Source organism: Vidua chalybeata, chromosome 8 (assembly GCF_026979565.1).
Source record: "Vidua chalybeata isolate OUT-0048 chromosome 8, bVidCha1 merged haplotype, whole genome shotgun sequence".
NCBI classification, from domain to species: domain Eukaryota; kingdom Metazoa; phylum Chordata; class Aves; order Passeriformes; family Viduidae; genus Vidua; species Vidua chalybeata.
Window position 1 is genome coordinate 29,057,412 of NC_071537.1, and position 19,740 is coordinate 29,077,151.

At 42.6% G+C, this 19,740-nt stretch overlaps 1 protein-coding gene across 1 annotated transcript in view; it reads right to left on the bottom strand.

The window, feature by feature from the left end:
- Positions 1-19,740, bottom strand: part of ANK3 (ankyrin 3) — a 306,368-nt gene that overhangs the window by 67,973 nt on the left and 218,655 nt on the right. The window contains exons 21-28 of the mRNA XM_053948490.1: positions 14,791-14,889; positions 14,604-14,702; positions 14,206-14,301; positions 11,096-11,168; positions 10,845-10,907; positions 3,309-3,432; positions 1,558-1,569; positions 303-405 (exon numbers count right to left, since the gene is read on the bottom strand). Coding sequence (XP_053804465.1) covers positions 303-405; positions 1,558-1,569; positions 3,309-3,432; positions 10,845-10,907; positions 11,096-11,168; positions 14,206-14,301; positions 14,604-14,702; positions 14,791-14,889 — 669 coding nt within the window. The remainder of the gene's footprint in view (positions 1-302; positions 406-1,557; positions 1,570-3,308; positions 3,433-10,844; positions 10,908-11,095; positions 11,169-14,205; positions 14,302-14,603; positions 14,703-14,790; positions 14,890-19,740) is intronic.

Here is a 19,740-nt window from a genome sequence, read left to right on the forward strand (position 1 = left end):
GACACACGTAACAGGAGCCTCGCAGGAGCACCCACTGACCTCAGCCAATAACCAACCCCACACTCAGAGACCTAAGTGGTCCCTTAAATACTCTTTTGGTTTGGGACCCCACTACCTGCCCCCTGCAGGATCAAACCCAGAAAATGGTAACCCCACCATCTCTTGTTCACAGCTCCTTTCTTGCCCCTCTTCACCAGCTAGGAGAGCAGCCACAGTCTCTGGAAGCACAGCTGAGGCCTCCACACTGCAGTGCCCTGCAAATACGAAGCACAGCTACCTGGTGGCAGAGACACAGCACATACCTGATCCTTTGCTGGCACCAGCAGCTCTTCAATCATCATGCTGTCTCGGGCATAGGAGCTCCTGTTCAGCGTGTAGGACCTATCCGAACTGAAGGAGCGGAGGCTGTTGTATTTACCATTTATCATAGAAAGTGCGGGTGACAATGAGATGAACAGAAAATAAAAATAAAAAAATTAATACATGCAACTTCCAGGGATAGGACAAAATGGCAAAATATACATAATCTGTGAAATAAATACAAGGAGGAAAATGGAATAAAAAGTATTTGACTACAGTTAAATATTCCCTTCCCTACAATATGCATGAGCAAAATCTCAGCAGATGCTTACTGCTTTGGCAGTAATGTTGTGGCTTTAGAATAAATCTAGAAAAGTGTATTCAAGTATTCAGATGAACTTTGATAAATATCTCCATGCCCTAATCCTGAAGGCGACCCACGAGGGCAGGTCCCTGGGGAGCTGTGGGTAGGTCACAGTGCCTGCCCACACAGCTCAGGTTGCTGAAGCAGGTTTAACTAAGAGCAAGTTTTATGTGATGTCATTCTCTTTGTGGCTGAACCACTTCTGACATTATTACAAACACCGTAGTTATCCCTAGAGTTAGAAAGGAAAGGATAATAAGTTTGAAATGAAAGGAGAAATAAATTTGCTTAATGACAACTAAGTACAGATTCCGATGTTTTGGGAATTATTTTGTGCATGTTAAACTATTTAGAAATAACTATGATCACTCTTAACATGTTGCAATTAAAGCAACGTAGGAGTGTTTTACATTTAACCCTGGAAGGTACATTATGGTATGTGCTAAAAACATGCTGCAGGCCTAGACATGCTTGCTACGTGACAAAAAATAAAGTAGTAAAAAACGTGAATTAATACAAAGCAACATCCACCAACATATTACACTTTTGAACTAGCAACACTTTTCACATTCAGAACTCTACAATGTGTTTCATGCATTTAGTAGTTGCTAATTGAATTTCTCTAATCCCTTAGCACACGCTCCTTCTTGTGCTGGAAGCAGAACTGGGATCTTAATTACACACTGTAGGCATATGTTAAGCAGACTTTTACATGATAAAGGGCATAAAGAATTTAAGTTATATTTGTTATAACAGAGGGATAATCTCTAGGGCTGAACCCCCTGCTCCCCAAAATAAAAACATGTCACTTTCCAAAGCTAAATAAAATGAAGATGAGCAATGGCAGCAGCAGAAAGATGAGAGAGATGTAACACGATGCCATGCCTTCTTACCTGACTTTTGGACTAAAGCAATTTACATTGGAAAAGAAACAGGAGAAATAGAAAGCAAAGAATCAGACAGGAAAAGCAAGATGTTATGGCTGGGTGGCTTATATATTTAATGTGTTCATTTCTTAATGTTACACTCAGAATCAGCAGTAAGATACATCCACAGAATACTTTTTTGGCTAAATTAAATACTTCACAGAAATAAACCACTGTATTTGTCTCCTCTGAGCATAACATGGGCAACACAAAAAATGAGCTACGCAGCAACAAATAGCAATGGCACTGCTAAAACCAGAAGCATGGGAATATTAGATTCCTCTCAAAGAAAAGATAACATGGGGTTGAAACTCAGATCTCCCTAACAGATGGTGACTGTGGAATCTGCTCTCCCACCTGCACAGGGAGCACTCTGTGCAAGAAGAGAGCTGTAAGGAGTGAAAGGTGTCAGGTAAATCAGTGTGGGGCTCTGCACACAGAGCATGTTCCCTCTGCATCCCCACTGCCCTGCTGCAGCCCTGATCACAGTGACAGGGCCGTGTGATCACCCTGCTCACACCAGATTGGAAAGCAGCACGTCAGCTTTGTTAACTCAGGTTACGATGACATGAGATTCTGCCTTCAGATCTAATTTGCTGATTTTTTGGCTAATGGACTATTTAAAGCATCTTGGCATTGCTAATGAATGTATTATCTCATAAACACTTAGAACTTCCCTAAAAATTGTAAATCAAGCACAACATGGCTGGGGACTACTAAAGAGCAAATTTCCACTTCGTGCTTACATTTCTAATGTGGCCATAAGAAACAAGACTGAAGGGTAGACATCTAAGCTTTACCTTATGGGAGTTGCCATTTGCTGTTAGACAATGAACTCACTTTTTAAAACAGATCTTTAAACTACAGCATAGGAAAAAGCCCTCAGGGCTCCAGCTTATGAGGTTTAATTATTAGCTTCAGTACAATTCAACTGTCAGTAACTACACTGCAAATCCACAACTATGGAAGCAATCTCTGCTCACACAGTTTTAACCGTTTTGAGCAACTCACACTGAAGCCTTTAGCAACAATCAAAAATAAAATCTAAAATGCTGATCTGGAAATACCTGCATTGAAATTAACATTAGTCAGACAACATATTAACTTTACAACATTTTATCAGACTCACAGAAACTTTGGGCTGTTTTTCGTAACACGTAATCCATTCCCTGTCAAAATTAATCCTGCAACAAATTTAAGGGAAACCTGCCTTTTTTTTTTTTTTTTTTAGAGAGAGGAGCATTTTTTTTTAAATGTTGTCTTTCTCAATTGGATTACTCACTAGCACCTTTAAAGAAATAAAAGCACCAAATAGCAAAATGATTTGTCATTCAGTTTTTCTGGCATTTACATTCTTCAGCAAAACACAGCCATTAAGGAGCTCTCTACTGTGAGCATCAGTCTGACCAGTAGTAGTCAAAAGAAACCAGGATTTGCTGGCTGCTCTAGATCAGTTTCTAGAGGTACCTTGGAGATGTCCAGAGCATGAACAGAGACCAGAAAAAGTGAATAGTTAAATTTTGTGTATCATTGCCATAAGAAGCCAACATGAATAAAGAATATGAAATAAAACTGCAATGAACATATGCTTCAAAGGAAGTATACCCCCTCTACTTCACTTCAAAATAGACTCCAGTGCTGTGTGGAAGAGCACGCTTGGTTTGTGAAAACTTGTTCCTGCGGTGACACACGAACGTGAGAAACAGCAAATACAGTACCTGGCGGAGCGGGCTCCCAGGCTGAAGCCCATGTATCCTTCAGCAGGCAGAGAATCATCTCCCAGCTCTTTCAGGTCCTGGGGTCCGAGGTATTTGTCTGTATCGCCTGTCATTGCATCCTCACCTGCCGGTACAAAAGCCAGGCTGGAATCAGAGCTACACGTAGGGCAGATGTTTGTGCGCTTAGTAACTCATAACGCCCTTCCCTGCTCGCCAACAAGGAATCAATCCAGTCACCCCCACTTTCCCTAAGGCTCTTTCCACGTTGGATGTTAATTATCCACCCTCTGAATGTGCCTGAGAAAATAATTTTATTGGGGGACAAACGAAAGAAGCAAAATTCCACCTTGACGTAAACCCAATAAAATTATACGAGGGATGACTTTTGCCCAATCGTCTCAGCAAGCTAAAGAGTTCCTCTGTACTTTGCATCATTGTGCTCACTTTTGCTTTCCTTATGGAAAAAAAGTCCGAGCTGACAAAGTTGGATCATTCCCTGTAAGGGGAAAAAAAGCCAACAAAACAACAAACCAAGCAACAAAACCAAACCAACCCCCGGCTGTAAGAGACAGCTTGTTTGCCCACCGGCCCTGAAAAGTGCAGCAAGCTTGAATGGAGGCTGAGGAGGGAAGGAAGAGGTCTGCCTGCCACCTTGGGTATTTCTCAATACCTTTTGGAAGTTTGAATGTAAGACGGGAATTTTGTTTGGTTGTTTTTTTTTTTTTTTTAAGGAACCGCTCCCCACCGCCAGGCTGATTTCCGAAGGTAAGCGCTTCCCGGGGCAGCCCCATGCCCGCGGCTCGGGCCCGCCGAGCCCCGCAGCGGGGCGGGACCCCGGGCACCGCCGCGACACGTGGGACGCGGCCATCCGCACGGAAGGACATGTTTTATCCAAAAAGCCCCAAGAGGAAGGAAAGTTAGATGTTGGGAGAGGCGGGCAGGCGCCACAAAGGGTTAACGGAGCAGCTGCCCGGCGGGGAGCATTTGCATGCCATTACATCATGCAAACCTACATTCCTGCATTGACAGAGCAAGTCCAAAAGATGCATTTTGCGGTTGTTGGGTCCCCCCCCCCCCCCCCCCGCCCGTTCCCTCAACAGCACGGAGCAGAGAGCGCTCCCTGTAAACTCGTGGCTTGCCGATATTCACTCTTCTCCTTTGTTGTGAACGCGTTTTAGGTCTGTTAAGTTTAAACTGCACAACAGAGAAGTTTAACAACAGCGCGTTCCCGAAGGTAAGTGACTCCCAAGCCCAGACTCACGTTTCCCGCTTTCATTCAAGGAGTTTAGACTAGTTTCCATTCACTAAACTCAGGAAACCACAGGCGAGCTCTGGTTTTAAACTAACAATCAAGTCTAAAAATACCCCTTCAGCTACTGCTTTGCAAACGGCAAACAAACAGACGAACTTTCTCCTCCAGCCCAGCAACAACCAGTATTTTAAGCAGCAGTAGAAAAGCTAAAACGTTCACAATACACCAGAAAGCATTCAAAAACCCGAAACAGAAACATGATACATCAAGTGAAACTTTAAAAAGTCTTACTGTTTTGGAAAGCCATTTTCACCAGCCTGGTCTATAAGATTTTTTTTTCCCCTGGTGTTTCCAAGAATTCCTATTAGTCCTATTAGTCCTTAAGCAGTGATTTAGACTTAATCTCCAAACCAGCACAAGCAAACTAATCCCTGTGGGTCATATTCGCTTTCCACACAACAACTGAGATCTTCTTAACATCTTGATCTCTTCGTATGTATTTTAGGACATGTGCATCTTTGTCCTCTCAACTCAAATTAAAGTTCTTTGCAAATATGAAACAAAACGAAAAGTAATAAGTTTAAAAAAAAATAAAAATCCCTTTTTAATCACTCTGCAGACATCCCTTTAAAGCTTCTGCTGATTGGATTACAGCCTCCCTTGGCAAGCCTCTTGAATGGTGACATAAATGCAGGCACTCCAGTTATTTGTATGTAAATAGGGGTGCTGCGAGGGTGTAGTTTTTCTGTAACTTGATGCCGGGGCTGAGCAGGGAGCGCGGGGCTGCGGGGAAGGCGCTGCCTCCGCCCGCCCTCCCCGGCCGGGGCCGGCGCCTCCCCCCGCGCCCAGCCCCGGGGGAGCCCACCCTCAGCACTGCCCCTCCCGCCGTGCGGGGGGCTGGTGGCCACGGAGGAGACCGGACCGAAGCCTGGGAGGCGAGGAAGCGGCCCGGGGACGGCGAGAGATCCGGGCAACTTTCAGCAGCTACGAACTGAACCACTAAATTTGGAAACTTCTGCCCTTGCAATACCTGAAGACAAACGCTTCGCCACCGTAAGGAGCAGAGGAGGCGTTTTCTTTAAGAGCATCGTTTGTCAAAGGCAAGGAGAATGACCAAAAAAAACCCATTCAGTCGAGCTGTAAAATTCATTAGATGTTATCCTGCTCTGCAGCTAATCCAGCCGGGGCAGGATTACTCTGATGAAATGCTCTCATCAAAGGAAAAGCTGCATCTAGGAGTGGTGATTTCAAAGAATTCCAGACATTGTTTTGTGATCGTGGGAGGCTGGAGCAAAATGGGTGGTGCACGTTTCAGCAATCCCACTCTGTTTAATTAGGTGCTGCAGCCTAATCCTCTGCGCTTCAGGTAACAGTGAGCAGTGTTTGCTCACAGCACACGGAATTCCTGCAGAGAGGATCCCACGGAAGACTGAAGACAAAACTCTGAACTCAAACAATAGAGAAATGCCCAACAATGAGGCACCGATGAAAAAACACCAAGAGATACTGCACTGCATTGCTGCCTTTGCCATCCTTCCCTTCCTAATAGGCTACATGTTGAAGAAAGGTGATATCCCTGCTAACAGCGGGTAAACACAGCTATCACAAGTAGAGGAAACTGCTCAAAGTCCAGGGAAAACCAGCGGCAGTAGGTCAAAGCAAGGGCCTGTCAGTTCTAGTGCACCCTGTCTCTGACAGCAGCCACATTTCACAGGAGAGTATGGGAACATGGACCAGGACTTTTTCCTAGCTGGCACTGGCTTGAGCACGTTTTCTAAACCTGAAAGAGGTTTGTATAGTCATGAACAGGTTTTTTCTTTCCTTTTTAAATCCTTCCAGTTACACTTTGAACTCGTGTAAATTTTTCATGCTCCCCACACCAAGGACCTGTGCAAGGAGTCATAAAAGTCAACTACCTCCTGCAGGAGGAGCAGCCCTTTCAGTCTGGATCTGACTCTTGCTGGTTTCACTGGTGCCCCATATTTTTAGAGTTCTGGAAGCAGCAAGCAGTGCTGCTCACTTTGCCACCCATTATATGTTCCAGCCTATCTCTCACACTATTTGTTTTGTTTTATTTTCTGGGATAGAAGGTTCTACTGTTTTTAGTCTTTTCTCCCCAAGAATAATTTTCTTACCTCTTATCATCTTTCTCATCCCAAGTTTTCCCTGTTTTTCTGGTCTCCTAGCATGCCTCCTACAGCTGGGAATCGCAGGAGCACAGGGTAGGTGCTCTTTTTAGAACCCAGTGAGAAATACAGGCTCTCTGGCAGCAGGAGAGAAGGCATCATGTGGCTTGGGAAAAGTCCCAGACAAAATTTAATCATAGGCTGGGATCCAGATGAGCATTTGTCATTTGGCTTTGCTAAAGATACCTGAGGATTTTGCCACTCCTTCATCACAGCCTGTCCAGAGCTGTCTTGATGGCAGAAGAGGTAGAGCCACAGGGAAAAGGAGGATGTTTCAAGTTGTAGCCAAGTATGTTCTCCAAAGTATGGAGAAAAGCCAATACCAACCACTAAAACTTTTATGAACCTGTGTAATGTTATGGAGCCAAAGAAACTCTGAAAACTGAGCTTAAAAATATAAAAAAATCAACCCCTCCCAAGATGACCAATAACAGATTTTCATGCATGGTGATGTTCTGACATGTCTGAAATGCACTTAAACTGTTGTATCGAAGCACCTCTCAGGGATCAGGCAGTGTGCATTCATGTTCTGTTGGGACATCTGTCTAATCTTCCAGGGATTGATTAGCATGAAACTTATTCTTACTGAGGCAGGCATCTCCATTAAATGGGTTTAAAACTGTGTCCTGGTTTACACCCAAAAGTTTGTTATCTACTGAAGGCCAAATTAAAAAAAAAAAAAAAAAAAAAAAAAGTTCAAGAATAACTGGTTTTTAATAATGTCTAAACTCTCCACATGTGATTGGGTTTATGAATTGCATTCTTTTTTTGCCCTTCACTGCTCAGTCTCTCTCCTCTTTGTATCAGCTCCCATGGCTTGCTGTCCCTTCCCCTCTGGGACAGCAGCAGCAGCTACAGGGAGGGCTGTAGTGACAGGGCTCAGGGCAGGGCTGTGGCAGGTGCAGCAGGGCTCCAGCTCCCTGCACCAGATTAAAGCTCCTGCAGCTGCCCAGAGGGATGCTGAGAGGATGGGCATGGCTCCAGAGGAGGGGATTCCTTCCAGGCCTCCTGCAGAAAACTGGAGTTGAGCTTTACCATGGTTGAGCCCTGCTCCCCACCAGCCCCATGGCCACGGGAACAGGGCTGGGACTCCCAGCTGCACGGGGAGCCAGCTCACAGCTGGAGATGGTGAGAGGAAAGTCTCCGTTCCTCCAAACTCAGGTTTACATTTGTAAGATTTGCAATCTCTTCAAAAAGAAAAGCACAGCACACGCTCAGTGTGCATCAGAATTGCTCTTCTACAAAATCTCTGCTGTGTATGAAGGTGAGCCCTCATTTCTTTTCCCCACAAAATCATGTTCACATCTTTCAAAAAAAAAACACCATTTCTTTTTTGCGGTGTAGCAATTTCCCAACACTTGACCTCATTTGGGCAGACTTGCCAGAACAGTCTAGGAATAAGAATAAAAAAATAAATCTCTCTTCTCAACCACTTTGACTCCAAACCAAACTGTCCTCAGCAGGGAAGAGAAATTACACAATTCCCATGTAAATACTTATTTAGTGGGCACAGCAAGACATAAAACACAAGGAAATGGTTTCCTGACATTTGTCCCCGAGCTCTGAGTCTCTACTTTCCAAGTCTTCAATTTCTCTTATGAGAGAAACCTTGAGGGTTGTGGCTCATTGAGAAGCCATTCAACAAGTCTGTCTCACTGAAGAGTTTTGGCTGATGATATGAACACCAGCCAAGCCAGGGAGAGCTTGGATTTGTTTGCTAAATTTGTGCCTTTCTCCCACTTGGAAATCAGCTCCCTGGCTCTGAGACTTGTCAGAGTGCCTTACCATCTTGAACAGATTTGTTTCGGCTGGTGTAAGTGGATGCATTGCATATGAATACCCCACTAACACTGAGGAGTTGTGGGGATGGGCATCACTGAGTTGTCTTTACAGATCTGCAAATCAGGGAAGAGACACAGGCCAGTGGTTATCACCTCAAAGCCTGTAATTAATCACAAGCCTTGCAAAACACCTGTTACCTGATTTGTGAGCTCCCTTTCAGTGCTGGGTTTGAAAAAGATCCTGTCATCTCAGTATCATAGAATGGCCTGGGTTGTAAGGCACCTTAAAGATCATCCTGTTCCAACTCTGCTGCATGGGCAGGGACACCTTCCACCAGACCAGGTTGCTCAAAGCCACATCCAGTCTGGCCTTGAACATTTTCAGGGATAGAGCACGCACATCTTCGCTGGGAAACCTGCTGTAGCTCCTCACCACCCTATGAGTGAAGAATTTCTTCCTAATATTGAATATAAACCTACCCTCTTTCCGCTTAAATCCATTCCCCTTGTCATGTCACAACATGCCCTTGTAAAAAGTCCTTCTCAAACTTTCCTATAGATCCCATTTAGGTACTGGAGGGTCTCTGAGGTCTCCCTGGAACCTTCTCCAGGATGAACAACCTCAAGCCCCTCAGCCTGGTTTCACAGAAGAGGTGCTCCAGCTCTCTGATCATTTCTGTGGCCTCTTCTGGACTTGCTGCAATAGCTCCATGTCCTCCTCACGTTGGGAACCCAGAGCTGGATGCAGCACTCCAGGTGGGGTCTGGTGAGAGCTGCCTGTGGTGCTTTGGATGCAGCCCAGGACACGGCTGGACATTTCTGGGCTGCAAGTGCACATTGCCAGGTCTTGTCAAGCTTCTCTTTCACCAACAGCCTCAAGTCCTTCTCCTCAGGGCTGTTCTCAATCCATTCTCCACTCAGCCTGTATTTATGCTTGGGATTGCCCTGATCTTGGTGCAGGACCTTGCACTTGGCCTTGCTGAACAGCATGAGTTTGACTTTCCCACCTCTCCAGCCTGTCCAGGTCCCTCTGTGTGGCATCCCTTCCCTCTAGCACGTTAACCACACAGCTGGGTGTCACCAGCAAACCTGCAGAGGGTGCACTGATCCCACTGTCCACATTGCCAACAAAACTGTGAAATGGCACCAGTTCCAATACCAGTGCCTGAGGAATGGCACAAATCATTGGTCTCCTCTTGGACATTGAGTCTTTGAGCACAACTCTGAGTGCCCCATCCAGCCAATTCCTTGGGCACAGAGCTGTCCATCCATCAAATCTCTCTCTCCAGTTTAGACACAAGGATGCAGAGCTGGACTGTTTAGGTATAAATGACTCTCTCAGCTCCCCTGGCCACAACACACGTGCAGAATACAGTCTGCAACACGCAAGGAACCAACTGTACCACCTGCATTCCTGATTGTTGGTTTGGTCTTTGTTATACTGAGAGTTAGTGACTAGAAGAAACCTCCACAGATTTGGCTTTAAAAATGATCCCATACATTACAATTGACATCTTTAGCTCCAGCACCCAGGCTCCCCACAGGGTGTTTCTGGTGTGTACCTCGCTGTGCAGTGGGACACAGCAAGTTCCTGCCCTGTTCACTCTCACTATTATGCATCAGTGTTCCTGTCAGCTGAAACAATGCAGTATTTTGAGCAGGACAATGGCCTAGGAGAGCTATTTGGAAAACATGTATGTATGGTAAGAACATGATCCATTTGGAACTGCACAATGACAGATGGGAAACAAACCAAAAGCCTCAACGCATGAATTAAACAAGAGCTGCACACAAAGAACTGAAATATCTTTTACACCTTGGTGCTTGAATGCGATGAAAATTAGAAGTAAATACATCAATAGGGATGAAGAAAGAGAGATTGAATAGAGAAAAACAAGAAAATCTAACACAGTAATTTGTTTTTTATAAAAACCCAAGAACTTTGTTCTTTCTGCCATTGACTTTGGAAGAAATGGCTGATACTCAAAGTGTTTTGATATTTTACCCTCTTGTCCAGTATTTAATTTTTCAATTAAAACAATAAAACATTTATTTATTTTATAGAAGCATCAGCAAAATGATTATTCCAGGAAAGTGAAGGTAATATGATCCAAAAATCATAAGAAATTCAGAAAAAAAGTTAGAGGATTATCAGCAGTAGCTCAAAGAATTTTTGAAAGCGCTCTTAATTTTAAAGCAGAACTTATTGTTAGTGGGATAATAAGAAAATTATCTGAAAGGATTAGTTTTCAGAGAGATGAAATAAAAGGAAGAGGATTAAGTTAAATATCAGCGCAATACAAAAATGCACAAATACCTTCTTCAACATCTGACAAATATTCAGCATCACTGAGTATTTCAGGGGCATTGGCTTTACGAACTGCATGATTTAAATAAACAAAACAATTAAAGAAAAGCACATACTATTGATGTGTCAACAAAATCAATGTACAACAATAACAGATGTGCAATGACCATATCCAACTAATAATGTGTGTTAGTCTTGGGTTTTTAAACAGACAGTTCTTACAATCACAAAGAGTGAAAAAAAATTTAAATTTTTAATACCTTCATCATCAGACATATCAAGAACTTCATTCATGGTTTCTGGTACATTCATTTTGTGCTTTTCTGTAACAGTCTGTAATAGAAAAAAAAGCAATTTTAGAGTGCAGGCGTAATTTGTCTTAAAATTCTATTTATTTTTAAAATTAAATGCAAGATAAGATTTTTATCTGCAGTTAAAAACACAATGCAATTTTTAGCTTTTTATTCACTTTCTAGTTTAAAGATGCATTGAACTATAAATTAAAAAGACTACAGAAATAGACAATATTGTATTTGTTTTTTAAACTATGTTCATATTGTCATAGCAGAAAAACCACAAGTAGAAAGCTTAGATGATGATATCAAAAGAAGAATCAGGTATACTGAAATTAACTTCATTTTTGGGGGCTTAATAAGAACTCTAGGTAATCATCTTAATTTTGAGCAAGGAATATGTCATCTCGAATAAAACCAAACCTTCTGAGGGAAGTATTTCTCCTTTGACATCAGAAGAATTCTGCAATTTGGGAGTGGCTGAACCTATGTGATTTTTTTTCAGAGGTGCCTCAGCAGGAATTGTGTGTTTTTCCCACAAATAAGAACAATTGTAACCAGATGCAGGCTAAATGATACCCCTGAAGGGCTTTGTGCACGAAAGACACTCAGAAATGGTTGCATGGTTTTTATCTCAATGTGTATATTGATTCACATTCAAAGACCAATATAAAGAAGAACAAAAGCAGAAAAAAAAAAAGTTCTGAATGCACCTGAAATCCGTTCCTAGAACACCTGCATCCTAAGAATGACATACATATGTACTTTTTACATTTCCAGCACAACAACCACTGGTAGAGGTTTGGGTCAGACAAGAGCTTCTGCAGAGATACCATTCAAGGAGTGCAGTGGAATTAAAAACAAATCAACCAAAACAAAACCACAAAAAAAAAAAAAAAAAAAAAAAAAAAAAAAAAAAGTGCCAAACCAAAAAAACACACACACACACAAAAACACACCAAACCCCAACCCCAAACAAAAACCCACTCCCATCTTTATGGGGATTTTAGATTGTATTCTTTTTCAACCATAGTTACTCCTCATGCTTCATATGCAAATAAGAAATCATTAAGAACTTCAGGAGGGCAAAATAGCCTTTCCATTTTCACTTATTTTAAAATATTTCAGTTTTTCTCTGGCCTTATGAATACTCACTCGGCATTTCATGTTTCTTAGGCTACTGCCATCACTTGATATAGGCAGAAGAGCTCCTCCATGCTCAAACATTACAAAACCTACAGAAAAGCCTCATGCAATTAATTTTGTGGGAATTACTTGCAAAGCTTTTTAACATATTGTTAAACCAGCAAAATCATTGGACTTTTTCTAGGTACTGCTGCATTTTTTTTAAATTGGCGTTTGAGTATAAATTATAGTAAAATTAGTTATTCATCCCTGATTCCTTTAAATTTAGCTTTGGGAGTTATTTAGCCACAAGCCTCAAAATATAAGTCTCAGCAGTCAAACTGAATTTTTAGGAGCCTCAATTATAAATCAGATTTCATATCTAGACTTCCAAGGTCTAAAAATTACACACTGGTAAGTAGCATATTCTGATTGCTGGGTTTCCCTTGAAAGTAGATATTTGAGGTAGTACAGGTCTTTCAGCATCTAACATTTCCTCCAGCACGATTCAGAGCCTGACCCACCATCTCTCTACTCTTCATCTACAGAAGATAAATGGTCAGTCAGTTTATGCAGCACAAACACCCCCAGCTTGTTGGTTTTAAAAGCCAAGAACAGCTTTGTGAAATTGAGATTTTTAGCATAAATATGTGGTTTTCCTGCAGCTACTTAATTGAACAGTAGGTAGTCATTCAAGTTTTCCTATCCTGTATAACATTCTGTATCAAATTTTTCTGTGTGGAAAATGTTTTGGAATCTTTCTAAAGAGAAATTTATTCCTGAGAAAACACAGAGAAAATGTGTAAGGAAAAAAAAAATCAGCATTACTTTCGAGCATATTCCTTTATATCTTATTGTTCTGAAATTTATTTTTTGTGTGGTGGATTTTCTGTAAACTACTGGAACCACAGCCAGGAAAGTCACAGGAAGCAAAGGTGCATGCAGTAGTAACAAAACTAAAATCTGCCTGTCATCCCAAAAGCTCATCATATTGCAACCACCTGCTTGCACAGATAGACCACACAAAGGGGCAATGACAAAACACAGAACACACACAGTAACTGTTTTCCACCCCTGGTATGTCTAAAAACACATACATGTGCATTTTATCTTTTTAACCAGACAAAGAAAAATAGTTGCTGAAAGACAATATCCTGAATTTATGTTCTTCAGACCCAGTTTGGGCTTTATTACTACGGTAATGCATGGAGGTGCCTCGCCCCAGAAAACTTCTTCAGAGAGCAATTTGGCAAAATATTAGTGAGCAAAAGATCCTTCTGAGAAATGCTTTGGATTCTGTGAATGTTTCTGACAGCAGGTAATATTTGACCACTGCTAGTCCCTTCAATGTCTCCTGGCTAATGCTTCCTGAGAGGCAGGACAGACAAGCTGGAGTTCACAGCCACGTGAGGGAATGGGTATTTGGGGTTGCAGAGGCTGGCTGTGGCTTCTTGCAGAATACAGCCTTTCACCATCCTATGGAAGGGACCAGAAACTACACAGTGAGGAGCTTTTAAGTAAATTCCAACCATTTTTTTTATATTGGAATGTGTTCTCGTAGGTCAAATTCAAGCCATTAAGCATCAGATCATTGGGAAATGCTCTCAAGCAGCTTTTGTTTACACAAGCCTGTAGGAACATCTTTTCCGCTGCAAAATTGTTCCCTAAACAACAAGATGTGTGGACAAACATTGTCTGGAGAAACACTGCAGTTGTGACCAGTCCTTTACACTGGCCATTTTCTGGTCCTTTGGTGCTCTTTCTGTGCACATCCTCACAGTGTCTACTACCTTAAAAATAGCTCATGTTTTACTTAATATCAACTTTATACTGCTAAAAGGAAATAGGTGACTGGAATCTACGTAGTCACATAAATAAACAAAGTTTAGTTATAGTCATACTCTGGCTTTGGAAAAATTCTTCCATTCCCTACTGAAGTGAGCTGTACTTACAATTGTAGTCATGGTCTCTTCTGTCACCACCTTCAGCGTGTCAACAACTGAAATGTAGCCAAGTCGCTTAGCAATGGCGAGGGCAGTGTTTCCATTCTAGCAATTGAAACATTCGTAACAGAAGTTGAATGTTAGCAAGAAGCGTAGGAACTACTGGTTAATTACAGAAGAATGTAAAATAAAAGAAAAAAAAATGTTTACGTTTTCTGGTGGAAATAAATATTTGGATAGTAGGATACATAAGTGGGATGAAATGGGACGAAAACGAAGAGGTTTTCAGTTGTTTGTTGTTCTCGTTCTGGGAGAGATGATGGTACAGAGGATGTGGGGGTGATGGAAATAGGCTTCCTCTGCTCTTTTCCTGTCCCACCAGGCCCATTTTTCAGGCCAGCACTTACCACAGTGAGCTCGTTGGGCGCGGCGCCGTGCTGGAGCAGGACGTTGATGATGTGGGTGTGCCCCTGCTGCGCTGCCTGGTGCAGCGGCGTGTACCCATTCTGCAGGCACAGGGAGAGAGCAAAGGCAAGGCTGTGGGGGCACGACACACAGCGGGGCAGCCCCCACGGCCACAGCTGGGACACTCACCTTCGTTTTGGCATTGACTTTTGCAGAGTGTTGCAGAAGGAAGTTCACGATTTTTATGTTTCCGTAGTGGCAGCCAACGTGCAAAGGAGTGTATCCCATCTAGAATGAACATCAGCAGTTAGTAAATGTGGGTATCCCACACGTGCCCTGATTAAAAAAAAAAATAATCGAAGAAAGCAAACAGGCATGAAACAGGAAAAATCCCATTAAGCTTTATTTCTTTGGACTATGTCAAAAATCCTCCAGCCTTGGAAAAAAGCACACTTCTCATGAAAGTCAATTTAAGTGCCCAGTGAGTACTTCCACTGGCTCCCTCGGTGCCTCCAGGTGGATCCCATCTAAGCCCACAGACATGTGTGTGTCTCTAGGTGGTGTTGCAGGTTGCTGACCATTTCCCTTGAATTATGGAGTAGTTCACACAAGGTTACCTAATTTCAGTTGTATTAACACACGCTAGGAGATGGTAGCTGTGACAGTTACTTTAAATTTGGCTGTGCCACTCTTTTCCAGTTAATGATATACCCTTTGCCATCTAAAGAAACTACTAGCTTTGACAACCAGGATGAGTTAATCAGTGCCAGAAACAGCACTGAATTGAAATTCCATTGGCATCAGCAGAATGAAACTATCTGCTGACTTATGTGAACATTGGATCAGATGCCAAATGACTACAAGGAACTTTTCCTGCACAGAATAATAGCCCACAGTTGTAAGAGCTGGAGCAGTAGCTTAAATGAACTGAACACACAGACCTCATCTTACAGATCTTGTTAGTTTAGGGTTGGCCAAATAACTTCCTGTTCCAAGGAGTGCCTGGGGTCTGACTCTCTGACAGGGCTCCCTGGGCTGTCCAGAGCCTTGATTCTTCAGCAGAATGATGACTCAGAGTCATGTACCTCAAACACAGCTTCTACAGCCCCTGTCTCTACATGGGCCAAAGATAAACTCAGATTAAAGGATGGCCAAGCTATCAAAACAGTTCAAAAAACAGAAAAAAAAAAAAAAAAAGGCTGTGAGACCTTGTCCTACAAAACCTTAATTCCCTTCTCCCTCTTCAAAATACAGGCCTCTTAACATGACCAGCAAGGTCAAAAAAAAAAAAAAAAAAAATAGTCAGCATAAAACCAACTGGTGAGATGAAATCCAAAGTCAAGGACCACCTGCCAAGAACCCCCTGCGAATAACCCTACAACATTAAAATCTGGAGCATATCAGAGAGCCAAGACCAACCGATCTCAGCTTTCCCTTTGAAGTGATCTGTAAAGGCTCCTCCCCAGCCTGTAACAATGAATACTGAAAAAGGAGCTATCAAACCCCCCATATTTACTGCAGTGCAATGACAGTTTCCTTCTAGAAATGGTGTACACAGAGACTTACACGTGGTGCCTACAAAAATGGCTGGAGGAGCAATTATTGATGCTCTTCGTTAGTCCTGACCAGTCTGCTGTTTAAATCAGAGACTAAGTGAAAGCTTTTCCTCTTTCTCCTCCCAATTAACAGTGGAAATCATGACATTTCCAGGGTCACAATTCAGCTAAATCTGAAGGAGGCCTCCTCCTCCTCTGCCTGTGTGTGGCAGCTGGAGGGCTGTGCACTGAAAGGCAGCTCCTGCCACGGGCACCGCACGTGTCCCCAGAAGCCGTGTGGGCACCTGCTGAGCCTGGTGGCAAAACACCAGTCCTCTGCCTGAGGTCCTTGGAGGGTCCTGGGAGCTTCCTTTTGAGTTTGCTGTAGCCTGTGGTCACCTCGTGTCAGGTCCTGTTTGGCTGACAGCAGAGGGACAGAGATGTGACACCGTGTCCCGGCTGGCTGGGCACGCTGGCCCTTGGCACACAGCACGGGACATCTTCATGCTCCCAGCCAGCAGCACAGGGAGCCATTGCTCAAAGTAAAACTGGTCAGCAAAACGCCCTCTCAGTGCCTGAAACCTGGAGAGGATATCCTTAACTTCTCAGTCAGAGCTCAGGTTCCTGCACACAACTCCTTCCAGCTCAGGAAGGCACAGCAATTGTATCCCAAGACCCCCATGTAAATCGAGGTATTCCAGTGACTGCTCTGAAACACTCTAACTGGCAGATTCTGCAATTACACAATTAAATTAACAATAAAAGTAGCAATTCTCAAGGCTACTTGAGCTTGCTGCTTTCATTGTCTACAGAAAGGTGTCCAGGAGGCTAAAATATTTTACTTCAAAAGATATTAATAATTAACCCACCCACAAACAGACAAAACCCCCAAACAACAAAAACCTCATTAAAAAAAAAATCCAAAGCCAAAAGCAAAAACAAAACAACAAAACCCATAAATTATATAAATTTCTGCACAGCCATTCAGGCTCAGTTATAATTACTGGCAAAGCACTAAGGGATTTAGGAGGCAGCCTAATATTGAAAAAGTTACTTCCAAGAAAACCACGGCTTTTGTTTAACACAGCTCTAACAGACATCACCTTCTGACTGTTTTAAAGAATGAGCAGCAACAGGGGACTTAGCAGCTGGGAAGGGTTTATCAAGAGCTACAAGAATAAGTGCCAAGAAAAAAGAAAATCAGAAATACTGAACTTTTCATTTCTAATGGAACACATAAAGAATACCTTATTCTCTTGCACTTCAATTTTTACTTTTGAGGGGAATTATCACAAGTCTTCTGTATCATCTCAGTGAATTACTTTAATATCCTCCACTGGCAATAACCATAAATCTTAACAGCTTGAATTACTGCATCTTTCTAGTCATGCTGACTCTCAAGCTGCTCAGTTTTTGTTTTTCTGCTGTCAATGTCAGACAATGAAGTTACAGTATTGTTGTTTACAGGGCTAGAAATTGCCTTAGATCCAAAGATCACAAAGGCCTGACTGAATGAAACAGGCAAACCTACGTGTACACACACAGACACTTCCCTGCTTTGCTGAATCAGGACCTAACATGTTGCAGTACCTTGCAAAGGTTCATTATTGCATATTATCAGCCTGGAAATTTCCACATGATAACACTTGATAACAACTGAGCACGTACAAAGAGCCAAGGATAGATAGTTAATGCACCATGAAGATATACCGAAGACACCTGTATTTGAATGTTTGTTCTGTATGAAAACAATATTTCTCAATAGTACTTCCCTCCCTCCCTGCCTCCTTCTTATCTCTTCCTGCATCTGAAAATTAGATATTCCAATGGAAAAGCTGGATCACTGTTACGGTCTCAGGCTGCTATGGGGCTCCTGTCAGAACAAAGCAGGCAGACATGAATTAATCTGCAATAAAAATCCCAGCTCGACCTGCAAAAGAACACCATGACCTCTCAGCCACCATTATCTCCTACCAAAAGTACAGTTTTAGAAACAAAAGGCAGTTTAATACTGGTTTTGTTCCCCAGACAGTCATCAGCCAAGGACTGGGAGACCATCAGTCCCCATGGGAGGCCCAACACCAAGAGCAGTGTCGTGACTGTTTGACTAAAAAAACCTGTACTGAAATAAAAACTCCAAACCCTGCCTTTCCTTCTTGATTGAACCGGCACTTTTCTCTCAGCCTTCCTTTGCCAGTCCATCACAGTACTGCTGTATCCTACAACTACACTCTCCAATGGGATAAACAGTGGAAAAATGACATGTGGAGACCTGCTGAGCCATGAAACAATATTTACTCGTGCCAACTACCAGCACAAAAGCCCTGAAACAAAAGCAACACCACATGTACCAGGACAGCTTTTTACACTCAGCATGACCACCAGAGAAGGGATATCTGCTTGTAGCCATGGCTCCAGACTGATTTTCAGCTCCCAATATTATTGTGAAGGGATGAGCACACCTTGTGTTAAGCATGATACTGCATAGCACATTTTCAGCACCAAAAACTCTTTAGCATACCAAAATTCAGGCAAACAAATGAAATGTCAGAATAGACAAGAGCTGCTGCCTTTGCTGCAGGACACTAACATGTCTTCTGTGAACACCAAATTCAATTATTAAAGCTCTCTAAATGTGGAGGATTTTGAAGCAGCTCAAACTTTACCACTTGAAGTGTATTTTCTAACATGGCTGAGTTTAAACCACCTAACAAAATTTCATTTTCAAGTGGTAGGAGCAGCCTTATGGCCTCTCAGGCACTAGTTCTGGCCTGCTGCACCAGTGTTGTTTACACTTCAGCACTGATTTAGACTCCTGCAGCTCTGGGATTAGAGGCTATTTAGTTAATTGATGCAGCAAAACCAGAAGGATCCCACAACACTATTAAGAAATGCACTTCATAACCAGAAGCTATTCTTCCTTTCATGCCTTTTTGTACTACAAAGGTCAGGAAAAAAATTCTTGGGAGGGAAGCCACTCCAAGAGAGACTCACATATGCAACTGTTCACTTCTGAGAGCAATTCTGAAAATGCTCATAACAGCCAGAACTGATCCTAATCATACAGACTAATCCCCTGTACAAGTGATCTTCTTCAATACTGGATTTTTTTTTTTTTTTTGTTCCCTGATACAGCTTCAAGATGCAAAATGTGTTTTTGCCCCATCTTCTCCCTTAACCACCTGAAAACTGCCCAGAGTGTGTGCAGGGTCAGAATTCCCATGTGTCAGAACTGCAGACTCTAGATGTTTTCACAGGGAGGGTATGTTATATATAAATGATGACTAAAGACGAGGAAGATGATAGTTCATTGGTCCCTACTCAAGAGTTCAATGACCTACTGATATTAAGTTAAATGATATGGAGTCTTCTCCCCCCCTATTGACAGGTACTGTGCTGGAGTGACACAACCTATGCTTGCTTACCCTGGGAAAATGAGACATATGATAAGGAAGGAAAATAAATAAATAGAACCAACAAAAAAAGCGCTACTGAACAGTCATCCACACCCCAAAAACTGAGGTAAGAAAAGCACATGGGTGTCAAATGGAGGGAAGAAAACAGAAGGTTCATGGTGACACTGCTGGTAGCAGAAATCCCAAAT